Source organism: Lycorma delicatula, chromosome 5 (genome assembly GCF_047948215.1).
Source record: "Lycorma delicatula isolate Av1 chromosome 5, ASM4794821v1, whole genome shotgun sequence".
Classification (NCBI taxonomy): Eukaryota; Metazoa; Arthropoda; class Insecta; order Hemiptera; family Fulgoridae; genus Lycorma; species Lycorma delicatula.
In genome coordinates this window covers 96,336,022-96,356,131 of record NC_134459.1, presented here as the reverse complement: position 1 = coordinate 96,356,131, position 20,110 = coordinate 96,336,022, and the positions used below count along the sequence as shown (strand labels likewise).

Below are 20,110 nucleotides of genomic sequence, written 5' to 3'. Positions count from 1 at the left end.
TGCCAAGCTTCCAAATCCCCTCCACCATCTTGAAGTCTCTTCAAGGATATGGTGGCGGATGAAGTGCCCGAAGAAGCAAACCACTTCTTAAAATTTATAAACACAAAAAAGAAAAACCGGATACTATTTGGCAAATAATCTGCATGCAGAGTTTTGTATAACAGGAAAAAGTATTTTTATGAGCACAAATATTTTTCACTGGAATTTTGCGAACTCCGTTCTTGTCATGAGGATATTAAAATCCTACAAAAGAAAGTAAACTCTTTAATACTGTGTCTGCAGGAGACTCACTTCGCTTGCAGGATGTTGTAACCTTTTACAGTTACATCTGCGAAAAATTCAACCATCAAATTGTTGCAGAGGACATGAAGATGTGGCTGTTTCTCTGAAAAAAAATCATATTAATGGAATTTAGAGGTTAAAGGAAAAATTGGTCACTCACAAGTGGTTAATCAATGTGGCGAGAGCAGCGTTTTTGGACTGTGTGGGAGTTCCTTGATGCAGTTGCTATGTTCAACCGTCATCAGTAGTTTACTTAAGGGAAAGACTCCTACCACACGGCTGTGGAAAGCTAACCTTTTTTTTTTTTTTTTAACCTCCGGATCCACCGGTAGGCATTCTTCAGAGGATGAGATGAATGATTTGTAGCGTGTGTGAAAATGCCATCCCTGAGCGGGATTCGAACCCGGGACCCCCGAATGAAAGGCCGAGACGCTACCACTCATCCGGAGACAGCTAACCTAGAGATATATGGCTGCACCTGCCAATTAAGGCTCCAAGCGCTTTAATATGGTGGGCAGGTACTTGCTGGCATTCAACAACCTAGGTGTAGCAGCGAATTGCTGTCTAAACGAAGTAAATTTTAATTTATGGGTGTCATATATATTTTTTGTGGTTAACAGGGTGCGCCTACCCATTTTAGTAAATGACAAGTGATTGGTTGGAACATGTAAGCATGTAAGCATGGTATATGGCACCATGCTTAGTCCGCTCACGCTGTTAGGTAAGCTCTAGGAGCTATTTAGGACACTGGCTAAACTGTTTCGTGGCTCAGCAGCCAGTTGTGGCACAGGCATTCAGTCTTATGCTTTAGGGTGACCGAATGGCGTAGTGGCAGGAGAAATGCCAAGCAAACCAATATGAAATATCTTAGGCAACAATCTAACAATATTGTCTAATGTCTGATGATTTCTTAGGGCCGTTCAATTGGATTGAATTATTTGAGTTGAACTGTATTATGTTTTTGCCTTTTGACGTTCAGCTTTTTTATTCTTTTATGTCAGATTTTTAATATTGTTTTTATTTTGCGCTTAGCATACCGCATAGGCGTTTTATATCTTTTTAATTTTTAAGTTAAATTTTAATTGCTAATTTTTAATCATTTACTCTAGTAATTTTTTGTCCAAACACTAATAACAACACCTCATTGTGTGACTACAAAAAAACACAAAAACATATGCAAATGTAAACATCTTAACAATCACATATAAAGTAATTTATCATAATTATTTGAAATTAATAATATTTTTAAATGGAATCTGCATTTTGATAAAAATAAACAAAATTTTTGTTTAAATTTATTTATTTTTTCTTATTATTCTGCTTTACATAAATATTACACTTTTTTGGATAAATAAAATTGCATTTTATTCATGTTAATTGCACATTAATTGAATCATAATGATGTAATTTACAACCAGATTGTGGGTGATAAGTGTATCTATTTAGTTTACAACTTTAATGATGGTTTTAAAACATACAAAATCTTGGTCTATATCATCATCCTCCAAGGCCCAGTGTAATTCAAAGTCTCCCTGAAACAAAGTTGACATTTTTATTAAATCAATCTCTTATCCTGTAAAATTACATGACTGTCCTGCAGTGTCAAATACAATACAATATTATTAATAAAAAGACTTCTTTTTTAATATTATTCCAAAATTTTCTCACAAAAAGCAGACATATTCTACAGTGAAGAGTATGTAGAATATGTGTTGTACTGTATATTATGTAATCTCCATAACAGTTGTAAATTATTTATCTCTGAATCTCTGCTTAATTATTATAAACTGTCTACCCAATACTTTTCCTTATTTGATGGACCAACTTGTATCTATCTTCTTTTATGATTTTTAAAAAAGAGTTTTAAAAACCCTTTTTTTTAAAAAAAATGCGTTTTGTCATCCTCCATGGAGCAAGTGGCACTTCTATCTTTCACCCAGAGGTCCTGGGTTCAAATTCCCCGGTCAGGCATGGCATTTTTCATATGCTACTAATTTCCAATCAGGCTAAATGATCATAGCAGTCGATCATAGCCCAAACATCTCATTAAATAAAAAAATAAGTTTTTTATATTTACTAATTTATAATTTACATTTTGGGCAGAGTAGGAAGCCTAACTTTTATCTGACAGGTACCTTAGTTTTTAATTTGGAATTTCTGCTATACTGAGATTCAGGGTGGAAACACTTGTCCCTTTTGCTATGAAAACCTACCAAAGACAAAGCCAGTTTGCAGCTGACACAATTCCCACAGTATTTGTGTAAGGGAAAAAGTGAAAGCTGTAAAATGGAGATAGAAAATGGGGAAAAGAAGGATCTACTCATACGTTGTTTGATCAGAATGCAAGTGGTTAATTGTAAAAACCAGGATCAAGCTTAGTACAAAAGTTTGAGAGACTAATTCCTGTTTTATGATGACTAAGCCCATATTCTGCCCAACTCTTTTTCTTTCTTGTTCTCCTAATACAGCATTGCATTTTGATTTTCTTATAGTATCAAAAGTTTAATATCCTTTTAAATTTTCAATTAAATCACAAATGATTTTTCTATCTTCATTTTCTAAAAAAGTTGGCTTATAAACCCTCTCCACTTACATAGAAATGGGCCGTGAATCTAATAATTTTCTTCTGTGTAAAATAATTTTCTTATTATTATTACTATTTCTGCATTTCCTTTCCCTGACTGCATTAATAATCCTACAATTAAATAAAAATTTAAATAGAAAATTCAGCTATAATTCTCACTCAGTCAGGTGGAAAGATCTATGGTGAGTATTGAAGGAGATGGGGATTCTTGATCATATTGTTACCTTCATTCATTAAATGACATTGAAAATGACATAATGAAGCCCTTTTACTCGTTGATAGGAGTATGGCAAGAATGTATTCTGTGTCTGATCTTACTCAACATTTACAGCAAATATATTATGTGGAAGAGTCTGAAAAACTGGCATGGCTGTGTACAAATAAGAGGCTGGTATATAGCCTACATATGGTTTGCTGATTATACGACCCTGTTTGCAGGTTCTGAAGTTGAATTGAAGGAGATCCTTGATAGAGTTCAGCAAGAAAGTGAAACACTAGGACTGAAATTAAACATCGGAAAAACTAAAGTTATGATCATAGAAAGACCCAACAATCTTCCAGTCAGTGGTGAGTTGAGTGATTTCGAAAAGGTAAACAGTTTCGTATATTTAGGATCCACAATAGATAAAGATTGGTACTCATCTGCCAAAATACAATGAAGAATTATCTTGGTGAAGGAGACAGTCACAAATTTGACTACTATATTTAGAAGGAAAGGACAATCACAAGGAGTACAAACCTGAGACTGCTTCAGGTACTATTCTTGCCAGTACTCATGTGTGGCGTTATGATCTGGATAATCAAAGTAGAAGACCAGAGGAGAATTGATGCATTTAAAATGTGGGCCTACAGGAGAATGCTCTGTGTTGCATGGACAGAAAAGTGGATGAAAAATTTGATTATAAACGAGCTGGGTATACAAAGGAGGTGGTCTGCAACATGATTCCAGCATATCCTCCATCTATTTGGCCAGATAGTCCTTAGAGCTGCCAAAAAACTTGAGAAGCAGAAAAAATTCAAGGACAGCAGGTCACCCTGAAGACTGCTAATAAGGTAGCTGAACCAAATAGAAAAGGCTACTGAAGGAACGTTCAGCACATTGATTCAAATGGAAGAGGACCATGAGCAACGGGAGGAAATTGTCGGTAGAATATGATCAGGTCACCAGCTCTCACACATGAAATGATGATAATTTTATAATTTGTTCAGTTATTATTTTTACTAGTTTATTTTTTCTGACTAAAGGATGTTAGTTGTATCATTATTAGTTTATTTATCTCATTTATAACCCCTCATTCCAGCTTTCCATTTGTTTTGTATCACTTTTAAAATTACTGTTTGATTGTGATTTATATCTTTTACAACTTTTATGAAAATTTTCAAATTTGTCCATAGTAAGTTAAAACTCAGTATTCTGTTCTCAGATTTTTAAAGCAATAATAAATTGTTTGGTTGTTCATCCTTTTAAACAGAGAATATTTTTCTTAATAAATAAAAAATGTAGATATTATACAGAGTTATAAAAGAATGGTGCGTTTTCAGTAATTCATAGTTAGATTGTAAGGAAATTTCTAGATGTTATATTGGTATCCCTGAAAGCCTCCAACCCAAAAGTTTGTTTATCAGCAGTTGTAACCGCACCGTCAGTTCTTGTATTGTTGTTGTGGTGAGTTTATTGAGTTACTATGTTCTCGGATAAAGACAAAGCAAAGTGTGTTTTATTGATAGCTGAATTAAAATCCGTAATTTTAGTTCAACGTGCGTTTCGACGTGAATTCGGAAGATATCCACCACACAAAAATAACATAACACGTTGGTTCAAACAATTCGAAGAAACTGGATCAGTTAAGAAACAGAAATCAACCGGCAGACCAAGTGTACCAGACGAAACGATTGAACTAATTAGACAATCGGCAATTAGAAGTCCTTGGAAGTCCATCCCCTGTCGAAGCATCGAATTAGGTATTCAAAAATCAACAGTTCGCAAAGTTTTACATAAAAAACTGAAATTACACGCTTATAAAATCCAGATACTTCAGGAATTGAAACCCGATGATGGTTAAAACGTTACAATTTCGCTGTTGAAATGTCGGACAGAATAAGTGAAAACTAATCATTTTTACAGACGAACTACATTCCATGCGAATGGATGCGTTAACAGACACAATTCACGAATAAGTTAATATTTGGTGTGGTGTGATGAAAAATTGTGTAATAGGGCCTTTTTCTTTGCTGAAAAAACAATTTAAGTTGTTTTGTATCTTGACATGTTAACCAATTATTGCTTTCTTCAGCCGGATGAACTCGAAAACATTCATCAACTTCATTTCCAACAAGGGGGTGGTGCTCCCCCGCACTTCAATGCATCGGTCACGGACGCTTTGAACGAAAAATTTGGAGATCGATGGATAGGCCGGCAAGGACCCATACTTTGGCCTCCAAGGAGTCCAGACCGACACCTTACGATTTTTTCTTATGGGGGTACATCAAAAGCGTTGTTTATACACAAAAAATTCGCGACCTAAACCACTTAAAAAAACAGGATTAATGAAGCAGTGACGCCCATTAACGAAGAAATGTTAACTAATGTTTGGAGAGAAGTTGAGTATCGTTTGGACATTTGTCGAGCGACTAAGGGCGCACATATTGAAATTTATTAATTATGTAAAAAAATGTTTGAGAAGACAAATTTGGAAAATAAAAAACATAAACTGTAAGTAATTCTGTTTTAATTTAAACTATGTTCAAAACCGCACCATTCTTTTATGATAAATATAAAATAGCTAAAATATAAAAATTTATTTAGTTTAAAATATAAAATTGCTAAAAAAAATATACCAGGGGAAATATTGTCCCAACTGGAAATGAATCTTTGAACTCATACTCCATTTCTTCTGTTAGTGGTAATTTTATAGTACTATACTTCTCACCCTTTTCAAATAATTTATCAATCTTTTTTAAGTACTTCTTGTTTATTGAGAAAGGATATAGTCTGTATTGTGAATCCATTAAAACGCCCTTGGTTTCAATATACCTCACTTCATAAGCTGAAAAACAAAATGAGTGTTTAGTACTGAGAAATTTGGTACATAACTTATTCATAAGTAAATGTTACTGTTTGAAATATGGCAAAAAAATCCAGTTTACACAATGATTTTGAGAAAATCTGTATATAAGAATTAAAATCTAGGGCCCATTTGTTTTGACAACCAGTTTGAATATCCCGTTTAATTTAAGTAAGAGTTGTAGAATGATTTTGTCTTCATCAGGCCTGACCAATGAGGAAAGAATTCATATGACTATGATATTCTATAATTTTCTTTCTTGAATTTAATTTTTATTAAAATATGACAAATGTGTGCATTTTCTACCTATAGCATTTAAAATACATTTGTGCAGAAGACTTTCAAGAAAAGACTACTACAATTTGTGACAGTTTATCAGATTATTTTCTGTTAGATCAACCAAAAAAAAAAAATGGCAGGAGTTATTGTGAAAAAATTACTGCAATTTGTTAACTTTAAATGTTACTAGGATAGAGAATTAAATCAGGCATTGTTTTTGCAGTTTTGAAAATACATGCAAATTAAATTAAATTAAAGTTTTACTTTTAAGGAGCAAGTATTTTTTAAAATGATACTAGATAAAACAACAATCTGTATTCACTAAAACCTTAGGATTCAGCAACACATGGAATCCTTTATGGAGAAGCATCTTGGAAATTGATGATTTCAGAGTATGAATAAAATAACATTGAAAAAAGACATAATTAATAAATCAGTTCCCATTGTCATTGAATATAAAAAACACTGTGAGCTGTAGATATTTTCAATGGCCAATAACCAAATCAACAAATGCTAAAAATATAGCATAACATGATATAAAAAACATCTATCATTTATAATTTCAATCTCTTGAGGGGTCAGAATCACATCTTTTATCTTTAACTTTTAAACAACGCATAAATCAAACTGAATAACTTCTGCATGTCAGATATTTTCTACACTTTTTTGAAAAATGTTGGCTGTTTGATAAATGAGTCACTATCTTTTTATTCACTGTAGAGGCATTAATATTGTAAAAAGGCTGGTATAGCGGGCCTGAGTAACGGATTCCTACCAATTATTATGAAAGTAATATAAAGTATATTAATTGCAGAATTCCAGAAAGGAACAAAAAGGAGAACCCCTTCTGTAAAGAATAGATCCATTTAACAATTGTCCTTTGTTATACTGCCCGCTAACTCACAATGAACACTTGTTCTATGGTGAGAAGACACCAGGTTTGGAACTCATGGGAACAAAAACCTCAGTCAACTGTTCTTATGCTTTGACTTGGGTCCAGTTCGGTAGGTAAAGAGGCTAGAAGTATAATAGCCAGTAAGACCAGCTAAGAAAAAGTTCTAATAGAACCAGTCTGCGAGATGTTATGGTGTCAGTCCCACAAGGGCAATTCTGCAAGGAGTCCAATGAGGATAGGCTGCGAATTGTGTGGCTTTGGCGGAGTTCTGCAAACCATGCCAGCGAGACGTTATCACATCGGTACAGCGAGGAGAGTCACAGGTGTGAGTCTGCGAGACAAGTCCTGAATCCAGTCGATACAAGTAAGATAATACCACAAGTATTTCCAGTAAACCAGAAATACTATAAGTGAGTTACAGTAAAACTATTAAGTGTATAAGTGAAAGAAATAATGCAATAGACTTCATTCATAAACTGTCAGGGTAGATAGCAAAGGTGTTTGTAAATGAACACTATATGATTGTTTTTTTAATACAAGACTAGTGGTTAAAAATGGTTAAGACTAGCGATTTCTTTTGTTAATGGGTTTAGTTTTCTATTTGTCTACCTGGAATAAATTTCGAACAATTATTTATTTTGAACTCTGTCTTGAGTGTAATTTGTATTTATTATTTACTAATGACATTTATCACTATTTGACGTGTAAAATTTTTATTGTTTAACTTTGTTGATTATGATCTGTTTTTGTCATACTTACTGTTTTGATTATATATTATGTCATGTATTTTTATGTTTGATTTGTTCCTATTGACATGTAATATTATTATCGTTCACTACTATTATCCTGATTATTATTGTAGTTGTAATTACTATATTAATATTTCTGTTCATTAATTGCTTTATAATTGTCACTTATTACTATTATTATTATTGTATTTATCACTGTTGTTGTTATTATTAATTTGTCTAGTTGTAATTATGAACATTTTAAACCAATAAACTGTAATTATATAAACATTATAAATTGTCAACCTCTCAATATCCTGATCAAGCTGCGAAACATATGACAATATATACTTAATGAACATCAATAACATCTAACTCCTAAAATAACTAAATATGATCTGTGTATCATATAATTAAAATTTACAATAGTTATAATATATATATATGCTTTATACTAGTATGGTTAGGAAAGAACAGAAGTATATGGTAGGGAATCTTTACTCCCAGATTAATTTTTGAAACCTAGAAATTTATGTATATAGATTCAAGAATTAAACTATTTTTTATAAGGTAGTGCGTTGAAACAGAAAACCATTAACAACCTAAAAATTAGAAGGACAGGTCAAAGAATAGAATCTATTGATAGCGATGACAAAGAAGTACATTGAAAAAAAGTTGGGTTGATGAAAACTCATCATCGCAAATCAGCTGATTACAAAGCCAAGAGTTCTAAGGTTCAAATTCTAGTAAAGACAGTTATTTTTAAACAAATTTGAACACTAGATAATGGATACTGGTGTTCTTTGGTGGAGTTTCAATTAACCATGCATTTCAGGAATGGTCGACCTGAGACTGTACAAGACTACACTTCATTTACATTCACACAGATCATCCTCATTCATCCTGTGAAGTAAATATCTTACAGTGATTCCGGAGGCTAACAGAAAAAAGAGAGGGTTAGTGAATTTTGAAATAAAATTGTTTTAAGACTGATCAAAGAAAAAAGAAGCCGTTGTCAAATTCTTATTATAAGAATTATCTTGGTAAGTCATTTACATACTCTTTAATATATCAGTTTTTGACCTAATTCCTGTTTTTAATTTACCTAATTCCATTATTGAAGGAAGTGCAGGTGATCAGATATAATAAAGATAATGAAATTGAAAGATTAGCGTAAACTGGGAAGGAATGAAGGAGCAGATAAATTTTGTTACATGATTGATTAAAAAATTGAATGCAAGAACTTTTAAAGGCCTCTCTAATTACTAAAATTCTGTTTACACCAAAACTGGTATACAAATGTTATTGTTTAAGCATAACTGCTTAAACAATAAAATTTATTTTATTCTTCATTTATACCAAATGAAGAAAGTAGTATAAAAAAAATGAAAACATTTTGATCAGAAACAGTTAAAGGAATTTTAATTGGGGTTTCCTTCTTCTGATAGAGAACTGTTAACTAACAGACTAACACACTCCAGATAATTTAACTATTAGTAATTTCAATTAAATTTAAATTTGTTTTATATTTATAAAAAAATCACTTACGTGCTTTAAATCTAACTTCAATTGTAGCTACAGTGTTTATTTTTAATTCACATGGTGATTTACTGCAGCTAGAAATTTTTACTTCTGCTGGATATCTACCACCTGCAATCAAAATAGAACCCATATATTAGCATGTATATTAAATATTGTTTTGTAATATTATGTATTCTACATTCAATGTTATCTGTGATAAAACACTAGAATACTAATTTCAACATCTTCTAATGAGTAATAATAATTTCTCTCTAAGGAATTATTAGATACAAATTATTACTTAGCATTAATAAGATCTAATTTTATATTAAAAAACTACTTACCATGTTCTAAAACCTTATTACAGTTGTTTTTATGTTTACCAGGATGTACTGACACACAAAGACTTAACTATATAAAAATTCAGCTGTGTTTGATCATTTATTCAGACAAACTGGTAATAAGAGTTTTTGAAATCCAATGATCACCAAAATCAGTACCAGATGCTGGATTTAAAATGTAAGTAATGGCATTTTTGAAACAATTTGAACCAGAATTCTCCATCATTACAAACAAATGAAAATTGAGAATATCATAAGTAACAACATATATTTTTTAAGGCATTAGAACATTGCTCTAGAGATCAATAAAAGAAAACATACTAATTCAATGATCGTTATAGATAAAAAGGTTTTAGAATGAGTTGTTCAATTGATTGATGAATGATTATTAAAGATTTTTAGAATTATCTTTCAATATTTTTAAAATATAAATTTATTTTCTGAACTTTTTACAGATAGTGTCAATAAGAACTAATCATTTTACATGACAATATATACAACTTTACTTTTTAAAACATTAAAAGGATTTTTAAACAATAAGACAGTTATCCTACTGTATGTCAAGAATTTTTTTTTAATAACATGACAAAACATTCTAAATCATGACAAACTGAAGATGAAGTAAACTGTGAAATAGTGACCTTTCTGAAAAAGTTTTAGTAAAAATCAAAAAACATAGTTTTTTTTATTTTCTACTAAAATATTACTACTAAAGATACTTTTCAAACTAAAATATACTTTGTTTGTATAATAAATAAAACATAGAAATACAAATAGGAATATAACTGTTAATTTTAGGACATAATTCTTTTATAGTTAATAAAAACAGTTAACTATCAGACATACCAGTAGATACCACTCATCTTTGATGAGTGTTTCATCAAATGATCGATAAAAGGATGTCTTGGTGACATTAGTTATCTCTTTGATTAACAGAAGTAATTTCTTGCCATTGTGAAACTATTTTTTATTATATTAGATATTTGTTTTTGTGAAATTATAAGTAGAAAACTTTAATTGTATTTACAAACTTTAAATTTAATATAATTACTTTTGTAATTTAATGTAGACTGATCTACATTTTATGTTCCACCAATGTTTTACGACTAATGAACATTTTGTTTTGTGTCTGCATTATATAATTACAATCAAATAAGTAAATAGTTTTAAATAGTTACTAACTGACGCATTTTTTCAGTGTGATTGCCCCATTTGCTGATAGAATTATGCTAACTAGTAATGTAAAAAAGAATACAGCTGACATTCTTGAAAAATTCTTCATGTTTAGACGCAGTGAAAACTGCTTCAGTAAAATTACTGTTACAATTAGAAAGTAAAACACTAGAATAATTTTAACGTTCTGAACTTGTATCTATATACTAAACAGTGACCTTGTATGATAAATGTATTTTTCCATATTTTCAACTATGACTGTTGTGGTTTTTTCCACCACACCTGATGTGAGTAAACCCTTACCATTTTTTTGTTTGCTATTGCATCACACTTATTGCAAACCACCTTTATTTATTTAAATGTTACACTAGTTTTCATTTCTATGGAAAATTAACAATTTACAACATTAATTCTCAAACTTCTTTAAATTTAAAGAACAATTGAAAATGCATTATTTTTTTTCTTTCACTGCAATGTTTTTTAATTGTTTTAAGTTTACATTTCACATTTTTTATTTTGCTATATCAAATAAAACAAAAAATTTGAAGCCCAGAAACCTGAATTTTGATAAAAATAAGAATAATAATGCAGAGAAATTACAAAAAGAAACTAACCATAAACTAAAATATATTCCCACCAACTGTGAGCTAATTCTCTGTGTAATGTAGGATTATGTAATTTTTTACTTTTAATAATTTTCTTACTAAGTTTCTTAACATGTGTAAATACTTTGTATAATATCATAATTGGATCGGGCTATATAACATAATGCCTAAAACTACAACCATTAATAGCAAAAATATGAAAAATATTTTCAAATTTTTTATGTACAGACTGTAATTTCTTATTTAAATATCTTTCGTTTAAGTTAGCTGGAAAAAGTGCAATGATACCACCAGAGAAACTCCATCAACAAAATAAAAACTCAACAGAGTTTGTCAAGTAAGTAAATAATGAGCATTGAAACATACAAAAAAAAATCTGTTAAAGTGGATGAGTTTGAGGACCACTTTTATTATATTTGGTTGAAAACCTTTTTTTATTATAGTTGGTTAATAACTGATATTAATATTAATACAACATCTTCATTACTTTAATGTTATCAGTAAAATAATGATAATGCCTTTCTATTTACTTTTTGGATGTTGTAAATTTTTCTAGTGAAAAAAATATATCAATGTATAAATTACAAAATAGTATATGGGCACATATTATGTATGTATTGTAACTGGTTTCTTCCAGAAAGAAGAATCTAGAAGAAACCAAGAGGGATTCTTTATTTAGAATAACAGGTTCGTTAAAAAAAATTTATTTTGTAATACAAACAATGGCATCTCCAAAAGCTTCTGTTTAACCAGAAGGATTACTGAACCAGAGAAAGGACTTACAGAAAAGCATAGAATGTGCGAACAATAAAAATTATTATGCTTGAACAATCAAAAGGATGGGTTGAGTACTGGTTCTGCAGGCCAGGAGGTATAAATATTGAATTAAAATAATTTTAAGAATAGAAATCGTTATTGATTAAAATGAAATATAATTTATCTTTTCATATATAGTAAATTGTTTGCAAATTCTCCAAATGGAATAGAAAGTAGATGAAATATTAAATTAAACAAAGTAGATTCATTAAAATCAAAGATAGATAACACTGATAAGGAGTTGAAATCTATGAAACAAGAAAAAAATTACATTAAGATGGAGATAAACTTTGAAAAAATAAGAGAAAGATAGAATTTTATTATATTTAATTTAAATGGGAAAAATAATATGATCCTAAAAGAGGAACTTTCACCGTATTGAAATATTTATTAGAAGCTAAAAGAATATATCACATAGCAGGATTAATAAAATTGAAGACAGGTAGAAGAGAAGAAAAGATAGTCTCTTATTCATATCTGAATACTTAAAAAATAACGAAATTAAATTGGACAAAGGAAATAAATTAAAACGTGTTTTTTTCTTTTTCTGTTTAGCCTCTGGAACCACCGTAAGGTAATACTTCAGTAAATGAATGTGGATGATATATAAATGAATGTAAATGAAGTGTAGTCTTGAACAGTCGACCATTCCTGAGAAGTGTGGTTAATTGAAACCCAATCACCAAAGAATACCGGTATCCACGATCTAGTATTCAAATCCATATAAAAGTAGTTACTTTTATATGGATTTACTGCCTAGTAAAGGCAGTTGTCTTTACTAGGATTTGAACTCAGAACTCTTGACTTTGAAATCAGCTGATTTGTGATGAGTTAACTGCTAGATCAGCCCAGCAGGCTAAATTTAAACATGTTAGGATAAAGGAGGATGCTCAGCCATGTAAAATTAGCGGAGAACTAGTATTGTTCCTTAAAGAATACAAACAGGATGTACACAAAAGTAAAGAAATGAACAGAACATGTTACCATGACGAGGAAATATAGAAGAGAAGAAAGAGATAACCAAAGTTTATAAAGGTAGCAACAGTGAAAAATCAAGAAGCAATAGTTTAGAAAACACAGATTACAAGGGAAAGATATAGGCAAGAAAGAAAAAATTATGGTCAGTAGGAAAGCACAAAAGGAGCAAAACAAGGGAAGACTATGGGACGGAAGTAACTAAAGGATTGTAATGTAAAAATGAAAATAAAAAACTATTAGATAAATAAAGATCAGACTGGGAAAAAATGAAGAAAGATGTATGTTTATAATACATAATCTAAAAAGTAATAAGCCTTTTGCACATGAGATAGTGTTAGCTTCCCAAATCTCAGGGTATATGAACCATAGTGGGTCATGCCCCGAACATCATTTGACAGTTGGCAGTTGAAACTAATAGATGTGCAAAATGTGTTGGAATTTTTACACTGAAACATAAGGTACTGTACTGTGCCATAAAGATGAGTGAACTTTCTGCAAAACTGCACTACATTTTACAATTTATTTTGATAAAGGTGCAAATGCTGTGCAGACTTCTGAAGAAATTTGTGCTGTTTATGGGCAAGATATGTTATCAAAAGTAACAGCCAAAAGATGGTTCAGTCACTTTCAATCTGGAAATTTTGATGTCCTCACAGCAGGCAACTAATCACATAAAAAGCGAATGATATTCTGGCAAAAGTTGAGGAAGACTGTCATATAAGCAATCATGACATCACCAATGACCTAAACATTCATCACCAAACAATGTTAAACCATTTTGGAGAAATCAGACTACAAAAAGAAGCTCGACATTTGGGTGTCATATGACTCAAACGAGTTTACCCAGTCAAATTTCTAACTGTGAATCTCTACTGCAACATAACAAAATCAAGCCACTTCTGAAGTGGTTGATTATGGGTGATGAAAAGTAGATAACCTATGACAATAATGTGCTAAAAACATTGTGATTGAAGCAAGAAGCAGCTCCATAATCTGTATTAAAACTCACACTAATACCCAGGAAGTTTATGCTGTGCATTTGATGAGATTGGAAGAACAAAATGGTTCATGAGCTGCTACCACCAGGCAGAATGATAGAATCAGACCTGTACTGCCAACAATTAGCGTGATTGCATCTCACAATTCAAAACAAATGGCCTGAATTTTGGTCAACAAAAAGGTGTTGTATATCACACTGACAACACCAGCCCGCATACATCTTTAACTACATGTCAGAAATTGAGACAACTTGGCTGGGAGGTTTTAATGCATCCACCATATAGCCTGGACGTGGCATCATCAGAATATCATTTGTTTCGGTTTCTGCAGAACTCACTGAATGGTGTTAAGTTTCAAAAGAGGTCTGTGAAAAGTACATGTCACAATTATTTGACCAGAAATCTCAGAATTTCTATAAAAACAGGAATATGGTGTTGCCAGAAAAAAGGCAGGTCATAAAAAAAATGGTGCATGTGTGGTCTCATAATGTTAATTTCCAGTAAAATAAATGTATTCTCAATCTTTGCCTCCAAAGGCAACCTGATTTGAAGTTTAAATAATTTTTTTTGGTTTTTTTTTTTAGTTAAAAATAGTAAAAGATTCATTTAAAAATAATATGAAAATATATTATTTATGTGTTATGAAGTACATTAATTGACATTTAATACTGTATTAACTAATATGTTAGTGAAATTGATAGTAGTCATTAGTTATGTTGGTAGGTAGAATAATGATGAAAGACATAAATAGAGTTGGCTACATGGAGTTTAAATGATTTTAAAAAAATTTTTTTTAATTTTTTTATTTTTTAAATAAAAAGTGTGAACAGGATATTAATTTTAAAATAGTGAAATTGATGGTAGACATTAGTAAAGGTGGTGGGTAGTAGATGGTATTTCGTTAAGTAATATGTTCCATATTGAAAATAATTGTAATTTGATAAAGAATGGTAGCTTTTGCTTCCTCTAAAATATTTATAGAGTAAAGCCAGGCAAATTCCTGTCCCAGTCAATCAATTGCATTATAGCCATGTTATTTAATTGTCTTGGATGGATTTTTCCATAAAAAATTAAACATATCTTATTCACATATAATTAATACTTCCCTCTCATTTTTTATTTAAAAACCAGTAAAATAGTGCATAAATTGATCCATTTAATTTTTTTTTTAGATTAAATCCAGTTCATAATTAACTGATAAAGGAGTTACATACACTTAAAAATTTATTCATCATTTTAATTTTTATTAGAAAAAACAAAGAAATTCTAATCTTATAGAGTATTATAAATGAGCTCTACATAACTTCTTCAGGAAGGCAGGTTTACAGTAATTGTTTAGTTTATAGGATCTGCCTTACTAACTTAAAGGCTAAGATATATGTAAAACACAAAACATAATAGCCACTATATATGGTAAACAGATGAAAGTATTAACTGGTGTGCAACATTCACTGCATTATAGTGGGCTTGTGTTAAATAAATTTAATGAAGAATGCAAATACCAAATTATTTGAATAGTAGTATTCCTAGACTGGGACAATTTTTTTTTTATTATTAATATACAGCATGATTAAGAGATTGATGAATGTTTATAAAATTATTAACTTTTTTATTTCAATCAGTCTAGTAAAGAGTCGTCTTCTAGTATATTTATGAAAAAGTATATTTTAAGGTAAAAATATTCTTTAAGAGTTTCAAAAAAGCTTAATTTAGATTTCAAGCCTGCTGAGACATAGGTAAAGTTTTTATAACTTCCACATTAAAATAAACTTTAGTATAGTCAACTGTTAAGTATTTTTCTATTTTTAATATATGGTACATCACAAATAGAAACACTGAGACTAATAACATTTACTTTATTATTATAATGAGATTATAATTGTGATGTAAGTTTATGCAGTCTATATCTTAATTTATTAAATAATTCAACTTAAAGATGACTAAAACAAAATTCTTGCTCTTTTATCAGCTGATTTTATTTTAAAAATCATTAGGTGAACTCTATGATTTGTGAACCTGCTTTTTAATGTCTTCAATATACTATCCACCTTTTTTTAATAAAAACATTCTTTTTTTTGTATAGACTACATCCTTATTTTACTCCTTTCTGCATTGCAACTTATCTCATCTACCTTGATTTTTATTTTAATCAAAGCAACTAATTTTTATTTAAGTTATAAAGTTAAGAAAGAAAATCTACTTATTTCTCATTATTTCATTCCTACATTTTGTAAAATTTTTAGACATTTTATTCCTCCTCACATAATGAGATGCCTTCTCAAAATCTAGCAATACCAAATGGTTAACTGTGTTTTCTTCAGTCTGCCTTTCAAGATTTATTTGGGAGTAATAATCGCAACTGTTGTTCTTGCATGCTTTCTAAATACAGGTTATTAGTTCACCATCCAACTCAGATTCTATTCATAAAATGGGTAGCTGAAATGTAATAAAACTGGAATGAAACAGGACAAAATGTTGCACAAAGCAACAGTTGTTATCATCTTGTAGTTTTATTCCCCTACTAACAATATCCAAAAACTCATTTACTCATGTCCTTTCATTTTCTGTTAGTCACCACAGTTATGGAGTTGGCTATACCTGCTAGATCAATGTGTCTAAAACAACATGGAATAGTTGAATTTTTAATGGTTGAAAACGTGAATGCGGGTGACGACATTTAACATAGTCTGAAAGCCATTAATGATGATGAAACTGTTGATTGAAAAATATAAATAAATGGGCATATTAAGGCATACTGGAATAGTCGCTTTAATATTGAAAGGACAGGTAGAAGGAAAAAATTGGAATATGTTAAGGATGTAGGATGCAGGGGGTATACTGAAATGAAACAACTAGTACTAGATAGAGAGTCTTGAAGAGCTGCATCAAACCAGTCAAATGACTGAAGACAAAAGAAGATAAGTGGGCCATAAAATTTTGCGCTTAAAAGCTGGTAAGGCAAATATGAACCTTACAGGGGTTGACTGCTTTTGTGATAGTTGAGAAGCACCAAAAGGATTCGGACGAATTAATTCTAAATGATAGTCTGTCTCACATAAAACACATCACCACTGTCTGTCAGATAACAACACATAGCCACCCAGGTACGCATATCAAAAGGATTAGTAGGACACATTATTGTACAATTGGGCTATCCTAAAATCTGTTCATGGTGGATGCCACAAAACCTCAAAGAAAACAACAAGCAACAAAAGAAATGTTGTGAACAGCTTCTGAAATATTATGACAAGGGAGAAGAACATCAGAGCATGGAATATTGACACAATGGTCCACCACAACCAAGAAAATTCAAAACATAACTCTCTCCAAAAATAATTTTTTTATAGTGTTCTGATATTGTAAACACTTGTATATGTGACTTACTGACTGGAAATGGGTCAATGTAAATTATGTACAATGCACAAAAATGATAAAACATCTCAGGAGATGTGTGCTATGTTTGACAGTCTACAGAGTTTATAATTCTCCAGTATGATAATGCTTAGCTACCAAATCGCTTGAATTCACCTCTTGCGACATTGAAACTTTAACCCATTCCACACCCTCCATACTCACTAGATTTGATGCCCTACGATTTTTACCTTTTTCTTCAATTAAAGCAGGATGTTAAGAGTATTTATTTCACCACAGATTATGAACTGAATGACACAGTGAGGTCATGAATCAAGGAAAGACTCCAGCATTTTTATTGGTAGAATGAGAAAACTGGTTCACCGTTAGTAAAAATGTGTAGCTTTAGATGGTGACTAAATGTAAAAATAAATGTTAAGTTTCTGTAACAAATAAAATATACTTTTGTGCCAGATTTGCTTCATTTGACTATCTTTTTTTCATTCGTGAGTTACAAGTGACTGTATATTACAGTTGTCACCCCCCCCCCCACATCCAAGAAAGAAAATTTTACAAGTTTGCTTTATGAAAAGTATAAGTCAAAGTGATACTGTAAATAGCTCCCAAGTTAACTGATCTTACTTTCTTTGGAATTACAGTTATATATTAACAATACTTGTCGAGTTTCATTTATTTTACATTCTACCATGATTTCTGTAAGCAAGGTGGATTGTTGTACACATATGGAATTAAGATATTTTATTTTTTAACTTACGATACACATCATGTGTAACATACTTTTAATATTTAGATGCTATGAAGTATTTTATTAAATAATCAATTTAGATGAAACAAAAATGAATTTTTTTTTTTTAGAAAAAAGCATTCAAAATCATTTCATGTTTTACAGAAAAAATACAGCTTTTAAGATATCATTTTTATCACAAGCACTGGAAATAGTAATCCCTTTCACCACATCTTACCTCTGTGAAAAGGGTTTTTCATCTGTGGGTGCACTAAAAACTAAATATAGAAATCGTCTTTTATAATTTGAAAACAATTTGCTTTTATGTGTTTAAGATAGATCCACATATGAAGAAACTTTTAATGAAAAAAAAAATGCAACCATCTCATTAATTTATTCTTTTTACATGTTTACTTATAAATGTAAGTTAAATGTTTATAATAAATGATTTTTTCCCCATAAAATAATTTCATTATTGTTTGTGTAAAGTAGGCTAATTTCACAACCCTCCCCTTTCATATCACTGTGACCCCCTAGGTTGAGAAACACTTATGTAAATATTTCTTGAAACATTCCAGTGTCATCACCAGCATTGCTAGTTCATAGTTCACCCCTAACAGATTTTTTTTTAAATGTTAGGAAAGACTCGCTGATACATGCAAGATTTTCTTCACATGCCCTAAGTCATTCATTTCAATCTGATTTTCTTTGTCGTTGGCAATGTCGAGCAAAAAGGGACCGAATCAATCCACGCACTCAACTAAAACTTCCATTTTTCTGTGATCCTGTGTAGCTTTAAATCAGTACTGTACATTTCATCCATGAGATAAATTAAAATCCCAATATTCTTTTATGTACACCTATTATTAGTAGCATGATTTAACAACTTAGGAATTGTTAATTAAAATATTATTTCTGCCCTTTCCCTAGATACTGCTTTGAAAATAACCATGCTAAAATTTCACCTCTCTAGCTGTCTAGAAGAGTTAGAGATGAACGAAGAAGAATTTATTCTTTATTTTTTTATGGGTCAATATTCAGAGCTACAATATGTACATAAGTTGAAATAAGTTTTATTAATTTGATTATATTCATGGCTAAAAAATAAATTAAAATAATCTAACACTTACAAATTAAATTAAATTATCTGTAGATTAATTGACAATGGACTGCTTCTAGCGGGAGCCATGTGCAGCGGGTGGAGCCATGTACAGCAGATGGAGCTGTGTGCAGCCACCTGGCCGAACACCATCGGTCCATTGGAATCTGAAGCCACCGAAATATTGCAATGGTACTCTACTATATATCAAAAATTTATCAAGAAATATCGTAGAAGCAACATTTCTTACTGCAAAAAATATAGGAGAAGAAGTTTTAATACCACGAATTCCAATAATTTCAACCAATCTTGCATTTCAATTCATATATTTGCAATTCCCTTTAAGAATATCATACACAATGACCATCAACAAATCACAAGGACAATCTCCAAACATTGCTGGATTACTGTTGGAAAATAGTTATTTTGGCCACGATCAATTACATGTGGTGTGCTCAAGAGTTGTTCACCAAGAAATTTATTCATTCAAGCTGAGAAATGGCAGACAAACAACATAATTTACAAACTGCCTAATTAATTATTGTTTGGCGACATTATCCAACATCCACGTGATGTCACTGGTTACATGTGTACAAGTCAAAATAAGTTTTAATTAATTTGATTACATTCATGGCTAATGAATAGATTGA

The 20,110-nt window shown here is 30.8% G+C and overlaps 1 protein-coding gene across 1 annotated transcript; it reads right to left on the bottom strand.

The window, feature by feature from the left end:
- Positions 1-1,564: 1,564 nt before the first annotated feature.
- Positions 1,565-11,069, bottom strand: LOC142325237 (uncharacterized). The gene is made up of 4 exons (XM_075366721.1): positions 10,878-11,069; positions 9,382-9,483; positions 5,705-5,913; positions 1,565-1,814 (listed from the first exon to the last, which is right to left on the bottom strand). Exons 1-4 carry the CDS (start codon positions 10,975-10,977, stop codon positions 1,725-1,727), a joined length of 501 nt encoding a protein of 166 aa, XP_075222836.1. The 5' UTR covers positions 10,978-11,069; the 3' UTR covers positions 1,565-1,724.
- Positions 11,070-20,110: the final 9,041 nt, after the last annotated feature.

What these genes read in the sequence shown, in the direction of transcription:
- LOC142325237 (XM_075366721.1), bottom strand. Translation starts at nt 10,977, where the DNA reads ATGAAGAATTTTTCAAGAATGTCAGCTGTATTCTTTTTTACATTACTA. An exon ending in CACACTGAAAAAATGCGTCA is followed by an intron (nt 9,484 to 10,877) that starts GTTAGTAACTAT and finishes TTTTGATTGCAG; the next exon opens with GTGGTAGATATCCAGCAGAA. An exon ending in TGAAGTTAGATTTAAAGCAC is followed by an intron (nt 5,914 to 9,381) that starts GTAAGTGATTTT and finishes TTTGTTTTTCAG; the next exon opens with CTTATGAAGTGAGGTATATT.